The following is a 24,938-nucleotide window of genomic DNA, read 5'->3' as shown; positions in this document are numbered from 1 at the left end:
TTCGAAGAAAAGGAATATCAAACGGAATGAGACCTTCGGGAACGTGATTCTCTCACCGAACATGATCCAGGAGACTTGGATCCTACGTCAAAAACAAAGGAGGAGGCCACGAGGTAGGGGCGCGCCTACCCCCCCCCCCCCAGGCGCGCCCTCCACCCTCATGGGCCCCCTATTGCTCCACCGACGTACTCCTTCCTCCTATATATACCTACGAACCCCCAAACGATCAGATACGGAGCCAAAACCCTAATTCCACCGCCGCAACTTTCTGTATCCACGAGGTCCCATCTTGGGCCTGTTCCGGAGCTCCGCCGGAGGGGGCATCCATCACGGAGGGCTTCTACATCAACACCATCGTCTCTCCGATGAAGTGTGAGTAGTTTACTTCAGACCTTCGAGTCCATAATTATTAGCTAGATGGCTTCTTCTCTCTTTTTGGATCTCAATACAATGTTCTCCCCCTCTCTTGTGGAGATCTATTCGATGTAATCTTCTTTTTGCGGTGTGTTTGTTGAGACCGATGAATTGTGGGTTTATGATCAAGATTATATATGAACAATATTTGAATCTTCTCTGAATTCTTTTATGTATGATTGGTTATCTTTGCAAGTCTCTTCGAATTATCAGTTTGGTTTGGCCTACTAGATTGATCTTTCTTGCAATGGGAGAAGTGCTTAGCTTTGGGTTCAATCTTGAAGTGTCCTTTCCAAGTGACAGTAGGGGCAGCAAGGCATGTATTGTATTGTTGCCATCGAGGATAACAAGATGGTTTTTTTTATCATATTGCATGAATTTATCCCTCTACATCATGTCATCTTGCTTAAGGCATTACTCTGTTTCCATGAACTTAATACTCTAGATGCATGCTGGATAGCGGTCGATGAGTGGAGTAATAATAGTAGATGCAGGCAGGAGTCGGTCTACTTGTCTTGAACGTGATGCCTATATACATGATCATACCTAGATATTCTCATAACTATGCTCAATTCTGTCAATTGCTCAACAGTAATTCGTTCACCCACCGTAAAAATTTTATGCTCTTGAGAGAAGCCACTAGTGAAACCTATGGCCCCCGGGTCTATCTTCATCATATTAATCTTCCAATACTTAGTTATTTCCTTTGCTTTTATTTTACTTTGCATCTTTATCATAAAAATACCAAAAATATTATCTTATCATATCTATCAGATCTCACTCTCGTAAGTGACCGTGAAGGGATTGACAACCCCTTATCGCGTTGGTTGCGAGGAGTTATTTGCTTTGTGCAGGTACTAGGGATGCGCGTGTAACCTCCTACTGGATTGATACCTTGGTTCTCAAAAATTGAGGAAAATACTTACGCTACTTTGCTGCATCATCCTTTCCTTTTCGGGGAAATCCAACGCAGTGCTCAAGAGGTAGCAGTGTATGGCGAGGTGGAGCCGTATTCACCCGAGGGGGTTCCATAGCTCGCGGCTGACCCGGCGCTCCAGCCCCGGGTGTTGCAATCCGGTTGGTCTCCGGCGGGTTACTAGGCCCAGCCCCGGGTGTGTGGAAGAGATTCCTAGGATCATAAGTTAGGGGCAAACATGATTGAATCTTCTGGTGCCTTCTTCTCATGACCTCGTTTGACGTGTTTAGATTCATTGAAAGCTGAAAAGCCTATGATTGAAGTTGTTGAGCCCGGGCGTCCAAAGCCGCCCACTCCGCAGCCATCCGGATGTCCTCTGCTGCCAAGTTCTCCTTGGCTTGAGCTATCTCCTCCCGTAACCGTGCCACCTCCGCATCATGTTGAGCTTTATCCGCCAGCTCAACCATGGCAGTTAACAGGGCCATCATCTTATCCATAAGATCCATCAGTACTTGAGCCGACGAGCACGCAGGGTCACCTGACCCGGTCGCGGCCGTCCCGGAGGTTATTGCTGCCGCAACTGTAGAGTTTTACGTGGGCTGTGTACCAGTCACGAAGACCCCCGCTCTGTTCGGCGGCTCAAAGGGGTCGGGAATACTGCTGCCATCGGAACAGCCCCTAAGCCCGCCATTTGGTAGTTGATACAATGAATCCGTCTCGCCTGTAAATGACTCACCGTCAGATTAGATGGCCATCTCACTGCCATCCACAGATCCTTCAGAGAACTCCCCTCCATGGATGCAACCCACGAAGGCACGCTTCATGGAGGGCTGAGTCCGGGCGGGTCTCGCACGCTGAGCCGTCTCGATGAGGTCGGCACGGATTTCTGGCTCAGGGCCTGACTCGCCGATCCGGGCGATGAAGACGTGGATTCCGCCGAAGGGGACCCAGTACCCGTACTCAACTGAGCCGGCGTCGGGGCCCCAGCCTTCATCGTCGATGTAGAGCTTGCCGCGACGACTCTTGGTCATCCAGCCCACAACGTATCCCTTGAGCCCTTCGAAGTTGCCCTTCAAGAACTCAAATCCATCATGCGCTAGCCCCACGGTGGGCGCCAACTGTCGTGGAATAGTCACGGTAGATGTCCTAGTGAAAGGACTTAGTCGTGGAGCCATCGCAACTAGGAAGCTTAAAGGGGTTAATCGGGACAAAGGACACGAGAGGTTTTATACTGGTTCGTCCCCTTGCGGTGAAGGTAAAGCCTAGTCCAGTTGTTGTGGTATTGCTAGGTTTCGATGGCCAAGGAGCGAAACATGCTTACTTGGCTCTCGATCTGTTGTTTCTTGCCCTAAGCCGCCCCCGGGTCGTCCCCTTATATACACGGGTAGATGCCTGGGGGCCTACAGAGTCCCGGCCGGCTCATACAACGTGTCCGGCTCGGTGACTTATTTTACATGCCTTTCTTTACAAGTCTTAACTATACATGGCGGTTTACAATTACAGGCCTTAAGCCGCCTCTGGGTTTGGGCCTACTACAAGTCTTATAATAACCCATCGCCTTGTATATTCGCTGGGCTTCTTTTAATAACCCGCCATGAAGATTGACCCGGCCCATGTTGGGCGGGTCATACCTGGTAGTCATATTCCCAACAGGTTGGGTGCGACATATGCCAACGGATGGCTTATCATGGTGGGAGCGAGTAGAACGTCGCCGGTGTCTGGAAGCGGGATGAGGCGTAGACACGAACGTCGGCGTACTTTACCCAGGTTCGGGGCTCTCCTAGGAGATAACAACCCTAGTCCTGCTCTACGGGGTCTCCGCATGATCACTAAGGCACTAGTGGATACAATCGTGCTCCTCGAGCTGTATGCTAGAGGTAGAAGAAGGCAGGCACGCTCTCTCCTTCCTCTAGGTATGAGTCTAGTTCTAACAGGTTGGGAACCCTTTGCATGGGTGTCCTGGGGGGTTTATATAGGCCTACCTCCCGGGGGTACAATAGTAATCTGGTCGGGTGTAGGACCCGGCTGTCAGTGTCTTTGGTCGCCGGCTTCTCCGCCGGCTGCTGGGGCCCGCCGCCTGATGGGCCCCGCCGACTGGTCTCGGACGGAGCCGACAGGCTGCTCCCGCCACTTGCGGGTCTTACCAGCTACTGGTTACTGTAGTCGTGATGCTACTGGCGCATACTTGGTCAGGAAAGCGTGGCAACAGTCCCGCCGACTGGTGGAAGATCATTGTAGCAACTTCCTGTCTCATCTGGTTAATGGCGCACGGACCCCGAGGGAGGAGAGGGCTGCCTGCTAGAGGCCGGTCTCCCTCGGGTTCGACTGGTCAGGCATCCGCCGTCCTCCGGGCTCTCGCTGCCCGGTAGGGCCCGCTGCCCGCAGGCCGTACCGACAGGCCGTCGTGGGAGCAGGGCTCCGCCTGTCAGAGGTGACGTCAAGGTCGGAGTGGCCACAGTGTCGCGTCGTGCGGAGATCTCCGCCTGTACGGAGCACTATGGCCGCGCCTGGCCCTGGATACGGGGGTGAGGATCTTCATTGTAGCCTCACCCTGACTTGTCTTCTTAATGGGGGGCGCAGACTTTGAGGGCACCGTGGGCTGCCTGCTAGGAGTCGGCCTCTCTAGAGGTCGCCTGCTAGGAGTCGGCCCATATCGGTGCCGCCCTCTGGAGCCTGGCCGCCTTCTGGCAGTCGGCCGCTCGGACAGCCGGCCACCAGAAGGCGGCGCTTCATCTTGATGTCTTGAGGGGTGCAGCCGGCCCCAATGTCTTGAAAGGCTTAGGGACTCGGGTTAGGCTACCCGTGGCCCATTACTCCGACACGCCCACCGCCGCCGCCCCGCGAGCCCGCGGCGGGCCCGCCGAGCCCATCCGCCGCCGCCCCGCGCCTGCTTCGCCCTCGCGCGCCCGCGCCTCCTCCTCGACGCCCGACACCGCCGTGGCTTCGCCGCGCCGCCGCAACCGCCCTCGCTGGCCGACGTCAAGCCCGCCGCCTCCCCGTCGCCCGAGGTCATCGCCTTGCCGCCCGCACGTCCCAGCACATCCCCCTCCTCTCCGGCCATCTTCCACCACGCGGCGACCAACTCCGGTGAAGATCCGGCGAGCTCCCCGACGAACCTCATTTCGCGTGCCCCGAACCCTAGATCTATTTTCTGGGAGGTGATGAAATTCTTCTAAGTCCCGAATATCCCTAACATTTTCAGGCCATGTTCTTTGCATCACATTTCGGTGACCGTAGCTCCGTTTCATGCATATGATATGTCGAATTGTTCGTCTCGATGACCTCTTCACGTTAGGAGCATTTCCATGCATGATACTATACATTATGATGCCTTTTTCATTGATGCAAGAGTGCTACAAAATGTTAACTGCTATTACTTATCAGATCATGAGGTTTTGTCATTTTTGTCGTATTTGATGTGTGCATCGTATGAGCTTGAGGTCTACATGTGTTTTGAACTAAATCATGCCATCTTTTCAGAGGTGCTTGTCTTGTATTTTTGTGATCTATGTGGTGACTAGCACAATCATGCAAACTAGACTTCGTGATGTTGCTGTTTTCAGGGACTTAGGATTTTGCTAAGTCTTTGCCTGTTGTTATTTTGATGCCATGTAAACTTGATGCTACATCGATATCCATGCTTATTTTGAGATACTTCAGTAAGGATGTTTTAAAAATGTGGTTATGCTCTATGCATCCATGCCCCTATTTGCAATTATGGAGTGCCCTAGCATGTCTTGTTCTTGCTCTACTTTTGCTATAAAATGTTCCTGGCAGAATGTTAACTTGTTAATCAATTTTGCCGTGGTTGTTGCTAGTGATCCATGCATCCTATGAACTTGCTCTTGCCATGGTTGGCTTCACGAACATGTCGTCTTGCTGTTGGTATGCCTATATTGTCATGCAATGCTTTGTGGTGAGTGACATGAGCTCGCAAAGTTGCCTTCGTGAATCTGTTTATGCCATGCTCTGTTTTTCTGCTAAGTCTGAAACTGTTAATAAAACTTGCTATGATTACATGGGCGCCATCATATATTATGTGCCTTTTTGGCTCATGATCAGTAAGGGACTTTTGATCTATGCTTTTAGTAGATTCAGTCAATGCCTTTGTTTGCTATGATATGTTCCTGTAGCATGTTGTTTGCTTGCTCTAAACGTTGCTTCCTGATGTTGCTTTTGACATGTTGGCAATTTCTCTAAGTCTGTGAAACTGATATCTTTTGCACTTTTTCCATGCTTGTTTGAACCTGTTCTGCTATGATTTAGCCGTAGCTCATTGTTCATGTTTTGTCAAGCATCTCTTGTACATCACTGTCATATGCTTTGTTGCTATGTTGGAGTGCATTATCTTAGTTTCTTGTTGCATTCTAAGTGGCATGGTGCTGTTAATCGCAGTTTTGCGCCATCCTTGTTTTGCTTGCCATTTGCAAACCGTGCATCCGTTTCCGGTGATCTTTATATCGATTTCGACCAAAATCATCTCATCTTTCCAGTGGCATACTTGGTTTGCAAAGTTGATGCCTTGATATTTCTTTCTCTTCCGGAGCATGCATATGCATTGCATATCATGACTTGCATATCATGCCATGTATTGCATCATGTTGCTTGTGCATTGCACCGTGATTGATTGTTGGTCCTTTGCTTGTGTTCTTGCTTTGGGTAGAGCTGGGAGATGAGTACGTGACTGAGGAACCTGTTGAGTACGCTTACGAGGATCAAGCTTTCGACAACTCTAAGAACGGTGCAGGCATGATGAGCACACCCTCAAAATCACTTCCATCTTTGCTTTGCTAGTTGTTGGCTCTATTGCTATGTCGTGCTACCTACCACTTGCTATATCATGCCTCCCATGTTGCCTTGTTAAGCCTTTAACCCACCTTTCCTAGCAAACTGTTGTTTGGCTATGTTATCGCTTTTGTTTAGCCCCTCTTATAGCGTTGCTAGTTGCAGGTGAAGATGAAGTTTGTTCCATGTTGGAACATGGATATTGTTGAGATATCCGTATTATCTCTTATTTACTTTAATGCATCTATATACTTGGTAAAGGGTGGAAGGCTCGGCCTTATGCCTGGTGTTTTGTTCCACTCTTGCCGCCCTAGTTTCCATCATACCGGCGTTATGTTCCTTGATTTTGCGTTCCTTACGCGGTTGGGTGTTATGGGAACCCCTTGACAGTTCGCTTTGAATAAAACTCCTCCAGCAAGGCCCAACCTTGGTTTTACATTTGCCACCTAAGCCTTTTCCCTTGGGTTCCACGGATTCAAGGGTCATCTTTATTTCAAACCCCGGGGCAAGTGCTCCTCTGAGTGTTGGTCCGAACTGGGCGATGTCTGGCGCCCCCTGGGCAACCAGGGTCTATGCCAACCCGACGTCTTGCCCATCCGGTGTGCCCTGAGAACGAGATACGTGCGACTCCTATCGAGATTTGTCGGCACATCGGGTGGCTTTGCTGGTCTTGTTTTATCATTGTCAAAATGTCTTGTAACCTGGATTCCGAGACTGATCGGGTCTTTCCGGGAGAAGGAATATCCTTCGTTGACCGTGAGAGCTTGTGATAGGCTAAGTTGGGACACCCGTGCAGGGTATAAACTTTCGGGAGCCGTGCCTGCGGTTATGTGGCAGATGAGAATTTGTTAATATTCGGTTGTAGAGAACTTGACGCCTAACTTAATTAAAATGAATCAACCATGTGTGTAGCCATGATGGTCTCTTTTCGGCGGAGTCCGGGAAGAGAACATGGTCTTGTGTTATGCTTGAACGTAAGTAGTTTCAGGATCACTTCTTGATCACTCCTAGCTTCTCGACCGTTGTGTTGCTTCTCTTCTCGCTCTTATTTGTGTATGTTAGTCACCATATATACTAGTGCTTGCTGCAGCTCCACCTCACTACCCTTTCCTACCCATAAGCTTAAATAGTCTTGATCTCGCGGGTGTGAGATTGCTGAGTCCTCATGACTCACGGATACTTCCAAACAGTTGTAGGTGCCGAGGTTACCAGTGCAGGTGACAATACCGAACTCAAGTGGGAGTTCGATGAGGATTAGGACCGTTACTATGTTTCTTTTCCTAATGATCAGTAGTGGGGCCCAGTTGGGACGTTCGGGGATCTAGCATTTGGGGTTGTCTTCCTTTATTTTGGTTCCATAGTCGGACCTTTGATTGTACCTTGGATGATGTATGGATTATTTATGTATTGTGTGAAGTGGCGAGTGTAAGCCAACTCTCTATCCCTTTCTTATTCAGTACATGGAATGTGTGAAGATTACCCCTCTTGCGACAAGCCTATCATGCGACTATGCCTCTAAGTCGTGCCCTGACACATGGGAGATATAGCCGCATTGTGGGTGTTACACAACAGTGGGAACGTCACCACAATCAGGGCTGGCCCGTAGGCCGGGCAAAAGAGGCGACCGCCCCGGGCCCCAAGAGGGGAGGGGCCCAACTAAAACTTACACTAGTAAGATCTATTGAGTATACATTACATCTGAAATATTATTAAATGGATAAAATAGAGCCTCATTTAGCATAAGTATAAGTTCACACCACATACTGATAAGTTATACCACGCTTAGGCAAACCAATCCGACTGACGGAGTTGAGTTCAAATACATTAGTCTCTCTTTTACGATGCATGTCTTAGTATCATAATGAAAATTATGATATCTCGATTTCAATGTTTAAACCAATGCACAATTTTTAATTCGATAAACGTCTAGGCATCTTATTTGCACCAAACCAAACCAAGTGAATCTGGACGAGCATGTTAGGTAATCGAATCATGCGTAAAAGTATAATCAACAACATTTTTGGTTCTTCGAATTACTGAACCTATCATGCAAGCCACATTTTCTATGCCCTAGAAGTTTCCATGAATATGACCGCTTAATATACACTAGAAATTGCTGTAAAAATATTTATTAGTATGCCTATAATTTATAAATCTCTATCATAATATTCAATATAACATGAAAAGATATATGAACACACGCATGTATATGCAAATGTGTATACACTACACCGTTTATGAAATATTAGAGAAATAAATATGAAAGATTGTCTTAACAATAAAGAAAAGTTTTGGTACATCATAAATTTTTCATTTTGTAGAATTAAAATTTTCAATTATATACATTACAGATGCATACCAATTAATAATATAAATGTTATTTGAAAACATTTTATGTGGCTAAGTAATAAAAAATATTAATTAGAATTGTAATATGGTACACTTGGTTTAAAATAAGTATAAAAGTTTAATATGAAAACAATTATTTTACATCGTCCCGGGCCCAAAAATATATTGGACCGGAATAAAGAGAACCAGAGAGAGAGCCACAGAGAGAGAGAGAGAGAGAGAGAGATGGCAACTAAGCAAACGATGATCATCGCCTCCCTTCCCTTGGAAGCACCCGGCGACGATGAGCAGGAACTTCTGGCTAAGCAGCAGCTTGGCAAGATCCATGCTGCAATCTGCAAGGTACGTTCTTCCTCGTATGCGCACTCGGACTGCTGTTGAGAAGGTCTTTTCTTTTTTTGCTTATATGGATCTTGTTGGACTATTTATGCTTGAACTGATCCCATTCTCTCTTTTGGAAGGTGACTCTTCCGGATGTCCTAAGTTTCTCGTCCGACACGCTGTGGAAGCTGACTGATGGGACGACAAGTCTGCTGCCAAGAGTGGAGGAGTTGCAGAACAAGATCCTGGCGCATACTATCAAAAGGTCCGGCCCTCCCTCGGAAGCTTCCAAGTCTGAACCCCTCCAGATGGCCGTCTGGTACGTGCATCGTTAAAGATACAGCCTCTGCTTCTCCCTTTCTCAGTACTTGTCCTGATTGATGTCTCATACAGTACTACATAGATGTAGTTGTGCTAGTAGTAGGTTTTCTCGTCTGTCACACCTATTGTCCACATGTTTGATGACGAGCAATTGATCCTCTTTTACGTCTTGTCGTCTTTACCCGTTAGGTTCAACTGGAATGCCAAGCTGTACCCGGTCGATGACCCTATGGACGCTTAAGAAGTGATACCCAAGGTTGCCGCAATCGTAGATGACAACTTGAATCAGCTCCAGGTCCTTGCCTAACATTTGTTTCTCTCGTATATTGGATGAACAAAGCGCTGACATTCCTCTGCATGCATGCAGGCAAAGCTTCGTTCCCTTCGTATCACGAGGAGCAACATTCAGGTGCTAGTCGAAAGCACACGAAGGTACTTTTTTTTTCTATTCTTTGTAAACACTTGTCTCACTCTTTCTGTGCAATATTCTGTGTACCAGTAGTAGTACTAACATATACTTGATACTGCATGCAGCTTGATGACCGGTGACCTGAGGTTAATGATGAAGGCAGAGGTTGTGGTAAGAAGCGAGCATCTGCGCACAGTGGCCGTGGTTGTCCCGCGGTCAAAAGAGGAAATTTTCACTGAAACCTATCAGTCTTTTCACACCAATGTGGTACGTACAGTGCCAACTCCCTTGTCCGTGTTCTGCACTCTTAAATTTCTTAAGCCATGGGTGTCTGTAAATTATGTAGTTGAAACACTCCGATTACCTGCTACGCGAAGATATGCATCACACACTGCACAGAATTGTGCTTCTCACTGCTGACGCTGTCCCCACCTTCACCGCCAAGGCCAGTGAGCTAGGATGCATGGTAAATTATTGTCTCGCCTATTTCATTTCTTTCTCGAGGAGTAGTGCTAGCCGTGTGTAACACCGACTACTTTTGCAATGTATGGGCAGGTGCGTCCATTTGATGCCACTGAAGAAGAGCACAAAACCAAGCGTAACGAGCTCAAGGCCCTCGTGGAGAAGAAGGACACGTTAGAAGAGGACTTGCATGAGTGGTGTCAGAAAAGGGAGCATGAAGTATATATATATATTTCTATGATTCATTTGCATTCATTGGAATCTGGAAAGGCCCCTAATAAATGCTAGACATGTTGGCTTGCAGGTTCAGACGCAGAGATACCATCTTCTCATGCTCAGACAGGCTGCAGAAAGCGCGATGTCCTATGGTACTCGCAAGAAGTTCATGGTACGAAATTGGTTCTCCCTTTTATTGGTACATAACCAAGTTCCTATCATAATCAGGTTGCGATTCAAAGATTTCTGACTTTTTTATTGCCCCATGCAGTCCATTGTTGTCTGTGTTCCGCCGGGGCATGAGGAACAGACGAGAGCAATCCTTGAGCAAGTTCCGGACACGTCAGGAGGTCTGGTGCTGAATCCTGATGAAGAGGCACTCTACTCTTCACTTTTCCCTTCTGATGAACGGGATAATGTTCCTTATGTGTCCTTTCAGTTCCAGCGCTAGTGATTTTGCAGTCAAAGAGTAGTTTATCGGCATGTGCCCTGAGTGTCCCGACATGTATTGCGCTTGTCAATTGTTTTGGAGTTAAAGGAGTGGTTCGGTGGCTTATGCGCCCCATTATCTGAGATTGATGTAGCGAAACTGAAAATTATCTGAGAACGAAGCTTATCTACTGCTCCTAGTATTTACTTACTCTCTCCGTCAAATATAAGTCTTTCTAGATATTCCAACATATCCATGCAAAAAAAACAACAAATCACTGTATATTAAGCAAAATTAGTGAATGTATACTTTAAAATATGTCTACATACATTCTATGTTGTAGTACATTTAAAATATCTAAAAAAAACTTATATTTAGAAACGAAGGAAGTACTTTATAAAAAGAAGATTGGCATGTTTGAGTTGAACCCGAGCATACCTAAAGTTTCGAATCAAGTTAGAGAAAAATAGCTTCTAGAATTCATTGTCAAGGCTATGGGAAATAGCTCTAGGAAAAAATCAGTAAATATGGCTTAACCCTAATGAAGAAAGCGTACAAGTCTGCAAATGATTTATTTGATATATCAAATAAAGCACAAACAATGTTGCCCTAGAACATAAGTACTTCGAGCAACTTCAACCTAGTAACCCATTTTGTCCGTTTGAGTCATCCCAATAGAAAAATTAGTCCAATGAATCAACCCAAACAGACAAAGCTTTCGACTGTTGTCTGTTTGTTGCCTGCCCCGATCCAAACTGAGACCAAATTTGAGTCATAAATGAGTCCGCGGCGGACAAAAGCGGACTCTCCCATCGCCCGCTCGTGTTCGGTCTAGTCCCACCTATCAGCAACCCCGCACCGCCTCCACTAGTTTAAATATACTCAAGGCTGGTCTCGTTCTAAAGATCTTATGTTCAAGAATTTGAATATATATGAAAAATTTCAATGATAGAACAATGTTGCAGAAGATATTGGCTCTCTAAAAATGTAAAATAAAATAAAATGCATGGATTTGTTTGAGAGAGAGGTAAGATGCTCCATGCATGCGTACATCACTTTGCAAAAAGTACTGCTTCTCCTGACATGGGTCATATTAATCTGACATTGATTTGACTATATACAAAAGATTAACGGCCACAATACATGATTATACATATGAATGAGTCCCAATTAAACACATATCACAAATCATGTGAACGGTAGATGGTTTGTCGGTATCTCTCTGCACCGGTAAAAAGAGCTTTCTGCTCCACCGCCGTCGTTGTACCTCTCCGGCCGCCACACGCATTACTGGATGTTCGCAACCAGCACTGATGCACCTGCTCACCTTTTACAACGGCGTTGTCCATCTGAAGCCGTTTGTACCAGATAGTAGTTGACCTCTATGACGGGCACCATGCCCGGCAAGTGTTCGATCAAATTCCATTAAATTTATTTTCTGTTATCGTTTTTACGGGAATGGCTAGAAATCAGTCAGCTGAGTTTTTTATTTGAGATCAGTCCATTTTTGCATCGTTGGATGGAAAATCAATGGTCCACAATCTTCTTCAATCTCTAGACACATTCTCTTCCTTTATTCATTCAGAAATCGATTGACGTCGAATTCGCATCAGCTGGCTGATGTGCAGTTAAACTGCGTTTTTATACCTATACAACGCCGAAACAAAAACAGAAAGACAAGCCACCAACCAGAAATCAAATCCAAGCAAAACCAAACCAAAGCGAAGCTCCATGTGGTCTTCTCCCTCTCATTCCCAATGCTCATATTTCGGCCTCAGCCTCGCCACCAGCACAACGGCCCTCCTCCTCGCCGTCTCCGCGGGCGTCGCGCACGCCGCACCGCCATCGCCGCGCCAGCTCTCCACCGTCGTCATCTCCCACACCGCCAACAGCACGCTCGTCTGCGCCCTCATCGTCGACAGGGTCAACGAGGATGGCGGCGGCAGCTCCAAGCTCCAGTGCAAGTCGCTGCCCGACGGCCGCCTCACGTCCTACCCCTCCGCCGACATCCCCTTCAACGCCATCGCCGCGGCAACGACTTCCTCTGCGGCCTCATGGCACCCGTCGGCGCCGCCATGCGCTGGTGGTCCTTATCCGAGGAGGAGGCGGCCAATTGGTCCTGCCCCGTAGGCCGCCGCATCTACTGGGGCCCCTCGCTCCGCTCCATGTCCGGCGGCGACCCGCACGTCTGCGGCCTCTCCGACGACCATGACCCCACTTGCTGGGAGTGGCCCGGCCTTGCCCTCCCCAAGGGCCTCGACTTCTCCCTCACCGCACTCGGCCAAGACTTCCTCTGCGGCATCGTGAAAGGCAACGACACCGCCATGAGGTGCTACGCCGGTGGCATGCCGCCGACATGATGGCCATGGCGCTCGACCGCAACACCACGTGCATACTCGCTGGGAACGGCACGGTGAGGTGCTGGGGCGTGAAGGTGCCGGAGGAGCACAGGCACACCACCTTCGTGTCCATCGAGGCCGACGGCGACACGGTGTGTGCAGTCATGATGAGCAAGTACTCCGTCGTGTGCTGGGGGCGACGGCCGGCCGCTTCGACGGGAGGCACCTCGTCTACAACAACACCATGCCGTGGGCCTGCGCGTCTAAGAGTAACTGCTCCTGCGACATCGTACCCTGCTCAGGGACGCTCTGCGGCACCGGCGGCAGATTGACCGGCGAAGAACTCGCCGCGCGCAGCCCGTGCAGGCAGCTACTGGACACGTCCAGGATCGTCGTCGGCAATGGGAGGACGGCCCAACTTGGTGACGACGGTGGTGATGGGAAGAAGAAGAAGAAGGCGCTGGTTGTGGCGCTCGGCGATGGGAGGCCGCAGCTCCTCTGCTGAGCGCCGCCGTGGCCACCTCGCCGAGGCCGCCGCTGCTGCGCTGCCCCCTGGGTTCAGGGTCTCGGGACGGCGGGAGCTGGTGTCCGGCGCCCCGTGGGTGCCGGCGGCCGGAGGGAACTGGATCGCGCGTGGTTGTTGAGTGCCGGCGTTGTTCGGAGCTGCTGCCCGGTAGTACACGGTGGCCGGTGCTTGCGTCGGGACCTTGTCATGCGCCACCGTCTCCACTCTCGGGCACAACATCGGCGTCTGCGTCCTGCTGCTTCTGCCGGATTTTCTGCCGCTGGCGCTGCCGGGCCTTGTGGTTCTGGAACCCGTAGAAGACGTTATTGCCCTCGATGGGGACGTGCTTCTACAGCCGCGCCGTCACCTGCTATATCTGCTCGGCTGTTGGGGTGCGCGGCCCCTGCCGGTACAGCACCTCCAGCACGCCGATCTGCTCCTTGGTCGGCGTCCAGCGCGCGTTCGCCGCCGCCGCCGCCGAGTTGTGCGACAGCGGCGGGGAGGGCAGCACCGCCGGATGGGGCGGGGACCTGGAGAGGCGGGTGGCAGCTTGGTGCTGGCACTCGACGCTCTCCACGGCTAAGAAAGAAGGACCACTCTTCTCTGCATGCGGCTGGCGAACGCGCGCTGCCAGGGGGGCGCGCCATGGAGGAGCTCATGCGCGCCGCTGTCGCTGCTGCTCTGCCGGGCAAGGGGAGGCCGCAGCTGCTCTGCTGAGCGGAGCTCCCCGACGGGCGGGAGGTCGCCATCAAGCGCTCCGAACGACCGTCCGCCGGCAAGATCCTCGACAGCCGGGTGCCGGTGCCGCGGGGGCACGAGGTGGAGGCACCCGAGGCAGTGGCGCGCGTGGCCGAGATCGGTGTGGAGTGCGTCCGGCCGCGTTGGCCTCTGATGCAGCCCATCGACCCCCCATCGACAGGTATGTTGATCTCTGCTTTCCCGGCGTAGGCCTCTGGTTTAGCTGATCCATAGGATTGTTTTTTCCCAAGTTTCAGGTCCACTCTGCTTGAGGAGGCAGGGGAGAGTTTGGTGCCGGCTCCTGCGGCTGCGAATGGCTCTGGGATTTTGAGGTGGCACGGCAGGCGGAGGGCGAGGCAGCGGAGCATCGGACGGTGGAGAGCGGCGAGGCACAAATCTTCTTGGGGAAGGAGACGGCGGAGGACAGAAGGGAGAGCTCACCGCCGACGTCCAAGCCCAAGCCCCGTGGTGGAACAAGAGGTCAGTGGTTAGCAACTTACATTCCGTTAGAGATTCAGCCGTTTAGGAAATGATGAAATTATAAATGACTGAATAAATCCTGCAGTTAGAGCAGGTGCTGATTGCTCTGTGCATTCCGAAAGTTCATGTTGTATGTACCTCCGTTTGCAAGCTGATTGCTGTGTGCAATCAGAAAATTCATGCTATGTGTGCCTATGTTTGCAGTCGGAAAATCCCTGTGTTTGTGTTTGCAGGCTGTTTGCTGTCTGCATTGTAAATGTTCCTTCCCAAACAGGGTGACCGTATGCAAGATGTGTTGGGGCGCATTAGCTAGTCCAACAGCTAAGTTAGCAATAATGCGGAGGGCCGGGCGTGTCAACGGCGGCGGCGGCGGCGGTGGTGGTAGGAGTGGGTTGGGGGGAGCGCAGGCGGGGCGGCGGGGTGTCGGCCTCCATCTTCCGGCGGGTGCAAATATCTATCCGTCACTTGTAAGCTTCTTATCAGCAAGGCAATCGAGGTTCGTCCAGATGCGCAAGTTCAGAGCAGATTAGAAACCTCTCCACCTTGCCCGGCGAATCCATCTCGAGAGCGACGCAAGGGGGAGGTCGATCAGATAGGCGAACCGCGCGGTGAGATCCGAGGATCCGCAACGCCGACCGCGTTGTCGGCTGGATCGATCCAAATTGAGGATTCCATGGGGTTGGGTGATGGAACACCCGAGCACAGCCACCTCACCCCTCCTATCCATGGGGGAGAGGAAGGAGAAGATTGATGACAGCGGCCAAGTCGATTCCAGCTTCACCATGTCCTCATATTTTCCAGGACGGGGAATGGAGGATTTCTCTGAATCATGAGAAACATGGCCGGAGAAAAGGATTGACAATACAGCGGAAGCAGATTGGGGGAGTTGGATCATCTTTGGTCCTAGGCCCCGCTGAGGCTGCTAAGAGAAATTCCAGTCGATGTGTGACCACTCCAATGAGATCAGGAAGGGAGATTGCTTCACCAAGCGCTGGAGATCCTGATCATGTTCTCATTGGGCGCGTCTGCTGCAGGGCTGTTCCTAGAAGAGCAACTAGGGAGAAAGTGACTATTGATCTCGTCCCATCTCAAATTTCACCACTGCTGATTATTGACATCCCTGGCGCGAAGGGCACTCCGGAAGAGCAGTTCCAGCGGAGAGGAGCGAGGAGAGCGCTCTTCAGACCCGAAATTCAAGCAGAGGGAAAATCTGGAGAAAAAGCACAAAAAGCTTTGGAGAAAAGTGATGACGACGTTGGCGGGTTCCAATTTTACGCCTCCGCTAGGGTTGAGGAGTGGGGGGAGTTTGAGGAAAGGGTTTGGGGGCAGCCTGGGCCTACAAATACGCCCCCTCCCCTCCCCCCCCCTCCAGCCGCCGCCTCCAGATCGGCAGAAACCCTAGTCTGGATCCAGAAGAACTTGGTCCTCACCAGATCGTTCACGCTTGACGATTGCTGGCCTGCTTCCTTCTCAAAAAGAAATCTACCCTGCACCAGGATCCGCCTGGCAGAAATCTTCTCTGGCGCTGTAAATCTCGACCTATTCCTTGAAGCCATGGAGGGAAGAGGAAGAGGGAGGGGGAGAAACAATGCCGATCGTAACAATCAGGGGCAATCGCAAATGCCAATGCAAGGCCAGTTTGGACAGCAGATGGGAGGAGGAATGCCCCAATTTGGATTCCAACCCATGCAGGGGTTTGGATTTCAAGGGGCACCCCCACCTTGGGCACAGTTCCAACAATTCCCAGACCCTTTTTCAGCATTTCAGCCTGGAGGGGGAGGGCCGTGGCCAATTCCCCCCAACACTGGTCAATGGGTGCAGCAAGATGCTGGACGACAGCAGTTTGCGGCTCATAATCAGCAGCAGATCCCCAAGAAACAAGGGGGAAAGAACTTTCAGAAGCAGAAAAAGAAAGGAACAGGTACTGTTGCCCAGGCCAAGGTTGATCTAGGAGGAGAGGACAAAAATCAAGAAGATGATCCTTATGGGTATGCAGAGGTTATCTGTTACAACTGTGGTGATCCAGGTCACCACAAAAGCAACTGCTCAGTGGAGAAAGTTTGTTTCATCTGTAAGAAAAAAGACCATGAGGTCCCGGACTGCCCTGATCGAAAACTGCCTCACAACCTGGCCAAGTATGTGGGCAGTGCTGCGACAGGACTGGGATTTCATCATATTGAGTTAGGAGCCACCTCGAAGGTCAAGAAGCTAGCTGTACAGAATGTGGGGATTGTCTATGTTGAAGCTGGAGAGGTCACCAAAGAGGAGCTGGCTAAAGAGTTTGGGATCATATATAAAACCAACTGGCCTTGGCAAATCAGGCAGCTTGATGAGTGGAGCTTTCTGGTTAAGTTCCCCCCACACATTAAAGTTGCTGGAGTAGCAGGATACCCTTGTTTTGGGCTCACCAAAGAAGGAGTGTCGGTCAATGTGGAAGTTTGGAATGGAAAACTTGATGCTGCTGCACCACTTCAGGAGGTGTGGTTACAGCTGAGAGGACTATAGCCAGATTGGTGTGAATGGAAGACCTTGGACCAGTTTTCTTCACCTTTTGGGCTGCTATTAGATGTAGACTGGGTAGGAATGTTCTAGAACTTGTATGAAGTGGTTAGAGTGAAAGTCAGGTGCAGAGACACCACCAAAATCCCTGCTGAAAAAATGTTTGGAATCGGCTGCAACCTATTTCAGATTAAAATAAAAGTCGAGACAGACACTGTCCAGGAAAGTGGGAAAACTCACAATGACAGTGGCCAAAATGCAATGCAGACCGAAGAAGGGACTGGTCAACATGGACCGAATGGAAAAAACCTCATTGGCCCAGGGGCAGCTGGAAGCACCCAAAGCAATGCCAAAAATCCATCAGGTGGCAAATCGAACAACCTAGATGGGAGCAAGGGAATGCATAAGGAGGTGTCTGTCCAGGATAATGTGAATGCAGCTGTGGAAGAGGTGAAAATTGATCTGATGGCGTGGATGGACCCGGAACAAGGAGACCCAGCAAACTGCTTCAACCTTTTAAGGCAAATGGAGCTAGAAGATGATGAGGAACTGGAAGGCTATGATCTAGACCTCACAACAGATACAACTGAGGGGGCAGAGGCAGTTATCCCTGAAGAACCCTACAAAAAAGCCTTACTAGCAAACCCTCAAGAAGAAGGCAAGAAAAAGAAACACTGGGGACCTGTTCAAGGGACTAGGAAAAGTGCTAGGGTGGACACAGGTGGGAAAACCATGCTGGAGATTGCACAAAAGCTGCAAGAGAGAAAGAACCTGGAGGTCCCTGCCACAATGCACAATCGCCTCCAAGGTATTATTTCCAACAAACCTTTTAATACGAGTAGTAGAGCTGATTTTATTTCAAAAGCTAAACAGGTGGGGATCTCAATCACCGAGCCTCCCACCTCTCCAAGGGGAACTGTTGTGGACATGTCTCCCCTGGCATTTCTGTTAATATCCTTAATCCTTTAGATGATAATATTCACCAGTCTGAACTTCAAAGAGATGGACAGCTAGCTGTGGGCTGGGCTGCTCCAACTGACAAAAGAGTTCAGAAACCACCTGAGTTAGACCTTAGTAATAGCTGTTTTTTCCTCCTTTGTCCCTCCTCACTCCTGAAGGGAAGAGGGGTGGATCTGATAGTAATGGTGGGATGTGGACTACTGTTGTAAGACATAGACAGGGCAAGCACCCTGATAATAAGAGGAAAAAATGAATTGCCTCTTTTGGAATGCAAGAGGGATTAATGCCCCTGGTAGAAAGAAGAGCTTGACTGACCTTATTAACAAGACCAACCCTACCACTATTGGACTCCAGGAGACTAAGAAAGAAATCATTTATGATTCCTTCCTGAAATCCATCGTTAGTAACAGGAATTTTGCTTGGAATTCGCCACCTGCCAATGGCTCTGCAGGAGGCATCTTGGTAGGGGTTGACTCTGACATGTACGAAGTTTTAAACTAGGAAATTCTTAAGTTCTCAGTTTCCTGTCATGTCAAATCCAAAATCACTGGGGTCAACTTTAGAGTAGTTGTAGTCTATGGTTCAGCCTACGAGCAAGGGAAACAGCAGTTCATTTCTGAATTACACTCCCTGTTTGTGGACTGTGAAAGCCCTACCCTTATAGGTGGGGATTTCAATCTAGTCAGGTATAGCTCAGATAAGAGCAATGGTAATGTCAATCATAAATGGTGTGACCTGTTCAATTCCTGGGTAGATCTCTGGGGTCTCCTAGAAATTAAAATGGGGAATAGACTTTTCACCTGGGCTAATAACCAGGATGATTTGGTCATGACCACCATTGACAGAGTCTTTTGTTCCACGGATCTTGACAGGCTTTTTCCTCTAGCCACTATCCAAGCCTTACCTAGGTTGGGGAGCGACCACACGCCCATTTATTGGGACTCTGGAGTTGGCCACATCCCCAGACAAACTTCCTACAAGTTTGAGAAGTGGTGGTTGTTGGAAAAAGACTTTCCTAGCATAATAGTCAAGGCCTGGACTACCCCAGTTGTAGGGAGATATTCAGTGGATTCCTGGCAGAAGAAAATGAGAAACCTAAGAAAAGCCACCAAAGGCTGGAGTGCCAATTTTGAGGCAGACCTCAGGAGACTCAAGAATAATCTGATTGAGGAATATGAATCACTAGATATTAAAGCTGAAACTGCTGAACTGACCAACGTAGAAATGGCTAGATTACATGAAATTAGGGAAGTAATTAATAGAATCTGGCTCCAAGAAGAGACCAAAGCTAGGCAAAGGTCTAGAGATAGGGATATTGTAGAGGGGGATAAAAACACCGCATATTTCCAGGCTGTTGCCAATCAGAGAAGGAGGAAGACCCTGGTCCATTCCTTGGAGGGCCCAGATGGGCCCATCTCTGATCATGGGGGTATGCTTGCTCTAGCTGCCAACTACTATAAAGAACTATTCAGTAAAGAGGACAGAGGAGATTTTGCCCTAGCTGATGATTTCTTTAATAGGAAAGATTGTGTCTCAGATACGGATAATAGCATGCTAGAGTCTCCTTTTAGTGAAGAGGAAGTCAAGAAGGCTGTTTTTGACTCCTATGCTGATGGTGCTCCCGGCCCAGACGGCATTCCGTTTCTGTTTTACCAGAAATTTTGGGAGCTAATTAAGCACGACATCCTCGCTATGTTCAAAGATTTCTATGAAGGGAATCCGGACATTTATAGATTAAATTTTGCCATGCTCACCCTCATCCCTAAAGAGCCTAATGCCACGGTTATGAAGAAATTTAGGCCAATTAGCTTATTGAATTGCATTTTTAAAATTTTCAGTAAAGTCCTTACGAATAGGCTGTCTAGCATCATGGATAAACTGATTTCTAGCAATCAACCTGCCTTTATCAAGGGCAGATATATACTGGAAAGCGTGGTGGTAGCACACGAAGCCATCCATTCTTTGTCTAAAACCGGGGAAAATGGAATTGTCCTAAAGCTAGACTATGAGAAAGCTTTTGACAAAGTAAATCTAGACTTCCTAGAGGATCTCCTTCACAAAAGGGGGTTTGGCAAAAAGTGGATCGGCTGGATCAACAAGATCACCCGTGGGGGATCCGTAGGGGTCAAGCTTAATAACCTTGAGAGTAATTACTTCCTCACGGGAAAAGGGTTGCGCCAAGGTGATCCCGCGTCCCCCTTACTCTTCAATTTAGTGATAGACGTTCTCACTAAAATGCTGATTAAAGCCTCAGATGAGGGGCTGATTAGAGGTCTGTGCTACGATAGTTGCCCTGGAGGTCTGATTAGCCTCTAGTAAGCAGATGATACGATCATGTTTGCTGACAGCGATCCGTGCATGGCTGCTAACTTGAAGTGGGTCTTGACTTGCTTCGAGCAAGTCTCTGGGATGCGAATTAACTTTGATAAAAGTGAATTGATCCCCATAAACATCACTGTAGAGGAAACAGCCAACCTAGCTGAGATTTTTGGCTGCCCAATAGGTAAATTCCCTATCAAGTACCTAGGGGTACCTCTGCATGTGGATAAGCTTTCGAGGGAGGATGTCCAACCTTTGCTGGATAAAATCCTCAAGAGGATTGCCGGGTGGAGAGGAAAACTCCTTTCCTACAAGGGGAGGGTGATTTTGATTAAAACCTGCCTGTCCAACATTCCTATTTACCTGCTCTCCTTTTTTAAATTCCCCAAATGGGCTTTAGATCTCATCAACTCCCAGATGGCTAATTGCCTCTGGAATGACTATGAAGGGCATAGGAAAATCCACTTGGCAAACTGGCAACTTGTGTGCATGAAACAGGAGTTTGGGGGTTTGGGAATCCCAAATCTCCATGACCTGAATATTTGCTTGTTAGGCTCCTGGGTTAAGAGATATATGGCCGGAGAGGGGAAAATTTGGAAAACCTCATTGATTACAAATATCTTAGCAACGCCCCTAACATATTTTGTGGTGATTCTGTCGGGGGCTCACAATTCTGGAAGGGTGTCGTTTGGGCTGCAAAAGCAGTTAAAATGGGATCCAGGTGGGTGGTGGGGAATGGAGAGCAAATCAGGTTCTGGGAGGACTCTTGGTTCGGCTCTTCCCCCCTCGCCATCCAATTCTGGGACCTGTTCTGTATATGTAGGGAACAATGCTGTACTATCCAGCAAGTCTGGGATGGGCGTGACCTTAAGCTGACCTTTAGAAGAGCGTTTGATGATCGGATGATGATTAGGTGGTACGAGCTGGTAGAGATTGCTAAGAGTATTGCCTTTACTGATGAGTGCGACTCACTGGTATGGCAATATGAATCCTCTGGGCAATACTCCTCCACTTCCCTATATGCAATTATTAATTTTAGGGGGGTGACACCAGTTTTCTTGCCAGCAGTCTGGAAGATTATCATCCCTCCTAGGGTGCATATCTTCCTCTGGCTCCTGTTTTACAATAAGCTAATGACTAGAGATAACCTCTTGAAGAGAAATCGGAAAAAACCAGAAGAATGTGTCTTCTGTGCCTGTAAGGAAACAGCTACCTACCTATTCTTTGATTGTGTGGTGGCCAAAGAAATCTGGTCTGTTGCTTCGGACCTGCTCCATTGACCTCTGGGGGCTAATCTAGAGTCCATTGCCTCTCTGTGGGTGGCGGGCAAAAAATTAGATCATGTTAATACTGTTTGTTCTGCTGTCCTCTGGGCTTTGTGGAAACATAGCAATAACATGATCTTTAATGCTGTGCCTTGGATCTCTGTCAAACAGATCTAGTCGATGGTCTTAAGGCTCGTCAGAAAATGGCGAGTGATCTTCAAGGAACATATGCTCCAGCAGATGAAAGACTTCGAGACCCAGCTCCTCCAACTGATCAAGGAACCCGCCCGGCTGGCGTGGAGGTGATGGAGAAAGCGGCACGTCCAAGGATGGAAATTGCTGCGGCGCCCAGCCCGATCTCTACCCTAGACTTCGGGAACCTCCTGTCGCCAATCGGTCGTTGAAAAAGATGATCCTGATCCTAGCTTGTTGTAGTTGATCTAGCGCCGGAATGTATTTTGTCCCCTGGATCTGTAAAACTGTGCTCTTTCTCTTTTGGGGGGATAGCCCCTTTTCCTAAATGAGGCGTTAGTAGTCTCTGCTTGTGTTGTGTGGAGTTTGAACTACCTCTGCGGGAGGCTTTGTGGTACTTGGGTTTGTGGCTTCTTTCTATAAAAGGGAGCCGGGGAGCTCCTCCCTTTCATCTAAAAAAAATCTAAGCAGATAACTAAAATGGAACCTGATGGAATAATCGTGCAGTAGAAATCCCGCTGATCAGACTAACTGTAGGATGCACTCTGTATGAATATAGAAGCACTTTTAGTGATTTTCAGTCGACTGTTTATCAATTCACTTCAGGTCGAATTTCTGGTAACCCGATTTTTTTTGTTTCCTAAATACTACTACTACTTCAGAGCGCACGCGCACTATCTTGGTGAAACGAGCGGCCGAGCATGAGCCGCTCGATCAGCCCAGATCGTGCGGTCATCGGCGTCAGGTGGTACCCGGTCGGGGAGGCGACCGAACGCGCACGTGGCTGGGCCCGCCCGCAAGCACCGCTCTCCAGGTCCAGCCGGTTCGCATTGCCACGCCTCTTTCTCCTTCCCTTATCCATTTTCCTTTCTTCTAGCCATGTTTGTTTCTTTTCTTTCCCAAATCTGGCAGGGAGAGGCCACCGCGAAGGGCGGGAGCGCGGGATCCGCATCTCGTCACCGGCGCAGGTATAGTACGCCCGCCTTTTTTGCCTCGCATCTCCTGCTTCCCCATTTTCCCCGGCCGTGGTCGGGATCCTCCGTAATTGGCTCGCCGGAGAGGGGTTGAAAGTGCAACTATCCCTAGGTGGTTTTCGTAATTCATAACAACATATAGCTCATTGAGCTAATGCTATTCCAAGATGATTATTTCGGGAAAGCTCAATGATTGGCATGGCATGGATGTGAAAGTGGAACCCTCAAAATGCTAAGGACAAAGGATTGGCTCAAGCTCAAAAGATCAAGACTCTTCATTTTATATTTTAGTGATCCAAGATCACATTGAGTCTTTAGGAAAAGCCAATACTATCAAGGAGGGATGAGGTGTTGCTTAATGAGCCTCTTGCTTTATGTGCTTGGTGATATGCTCCAAAATCCTCAACCACTTTTCCATAGCCACAAATGACCTAAACTCTAAGCCAAACTCGGTCTTACCGATTCTTTCAATCCGGCGCCACCGAGTTTCACTTGTCATTTGCCACTGCCAAACCCTAGCAATTCGGTCCTACCGATAGGGATCTCGGTCTCACCGAGATGGGATTGCAAACTCTTTTGTTTCCCTTTCGTAACTTTTCGGTCTCACCGAAAGAGCGAATCGGTCCCACCGAGATTGCAATGTAAACTCTATGTTTCCTTTTTGTAACTTTTCGGTCTCACCGAAAGAGCAAATCGGTCCCACCGAGTTCACCTGACCAACTCTCTGGTTAGCTTATTACCAAACTCGGTCTCACCGAGTTTGTGTAATCGGTCTCACCGAGATTACGTTATGCCCAAACCCTAACAGAATCGGTCCTACCGAGTTGCATGTCAGTCCCACCGAAATTCCTAACGGTCACTAGGTTTACTATTTCGGTCCGACCGAGTTTTCTGATTCGGTCCCACCGAGATTGGTAAATTGTGTGTAACGGTTGGATTTTGTGTGGAGGCTATAAATACCCCTCCACCTCCTCTTCACTCGTGGAGAGAGCCATCAGAACACATACACCATTCCAACTCATATGTTCTGAGAGAGAACCACCTACTCATGTCTTGAGACCAAGATATTCCATTCCAACCATATGAATCTTGATCTCTAGCCTTCCCCAAGTTGCTTTCCACTCAAATCTTCTTTCCACCAGATCCAAACCCTATGAGAGAGAGTTGAGTGTTGGGGAGACTATCATTTGAAGCACAAGAGCAAGGAGTTCATCATCAACACACCATTTGTTACTTCTTGGAGAGTGGTGTCTCCTAGATTGGCTAGGTGTCACTTGGGAGCCTCCGACAAGATTGTGGAGTTGAACCAAGGAGTTTGTAAGGGCAAGGAGATCGCCTACTTCGTGAAGATCTACCGCTAGTGAGGCAAGTCCTTCGTGGGCGATGGCCATGGTGGGATAGACAAGGTTGCTTCTTTGTGGACCCTTCGTGGGTTGAGCCCTCTGTGGACTCGCGCGACCGTTACCCTTCGTGGGTTGAAGTCTCCATCAACGTGGATGTAGGATAGCACCACCTATCCGAACCACGGGAAAAACATCCGTGTCTCCAATAGCGTTTGAATTCTCCAAACCCTTCCCTTTATATTCTTGCAAGTTGCATGCTTTACTTCCCGCTGCCAATATACTCTTTGCATGGTTGCTTGAATTGTGTGATGATTGCTTGACTTGTCCTAAGATAGCTAAAATCTGCCAAGAACTAAAATTGGCAAAATGTTAAGTTTTTATTTGGTCAAGTAGTCTAATCACCCCCCCTCTAGACATACTTTCGATCCTACAGGGGTTCTAGGTTTTCCGGTGGATGTCCAGCGAGTACGAGGTAGCTTTCACGAAAGGCATCACCCGTGACTACCAGGTCAACTCCGGTGATTTTGGGAGTTCCTGTTTCGTCAGGGGGAGTCAAGGGTGCGTGTTCTAGGGGATACGGGTTTCATGGCGATTCACCTCCATATCACGCAGATTCGGCGAGGTATTCCGGCGTGTTGCCTCCGGCCAAACCGTCTGATCTGGCATTGCGATTTTTTTGAATTTTTTTGCGGCGATTTGAG

The 24,938-nt window shown here is 48.9% G+C and overlaps 1 protein-coding gene and 1 long non-coding RNA gene across 2 annotated transcripts; one reads left to right on the top strand and one right to left on the bottom strand.

The window, feature by feature from the left end:
* The first annotated feature begins 7,919 nt into the window (after positions 1 to 7,919).
* On the top strand, positions 7,920 to 10,204 carry LOC125512422. Its single transcript, XR_007285386.1, has 7 exons — positions 7,920 to 8,806; positions 8,926 to 9,104; positions 9,296 to 9,401; positions 9,474 to 9,538; positions 9,641 to 9,782; positions 9,862 to 9,981; positions 10,071 to 10,204. It is a non-coding gene; the product is annotated as an uncharacterized LOC125512422 (long non-coding RNA).
* Positions 10,205 to 13,672: 3,468 nt separating this feature from the next.
* Positions 13,673 to 14,573, bottom strand: LOC125516859. The gene is given in 2 exon segments (XM_048682150.1): positions 13,673 to 14,121; positions 14,234 to 14,573. Coding segments are annotated over 2 exon segments (789 nt in total).
* Between the last annotated feature and the right edge of the window lie 10,365 nt (positions 14,574 to 24,938).

Source organism: Triticum urartu, chromosome 6, assembly GCF_003073215.2.
Source record: "Triticum urartu cultivar G1812 chromosome 6, Tu2.1, whole genome shotgun sequence".
In the NCBI taxonomy this organism is placed as follows: domain Eukaryota; kingdom Viridiplantae; phylum Streptophyta; class Magnoliopsida; order Poales; family Poaceae; genus Triticum; species Triticum urartu.
The sequence above is the reverse complement of the archived record's forward strand: the minus strand, read 5'-3'. Positions and strand labels throughout refer to the sequence as shown.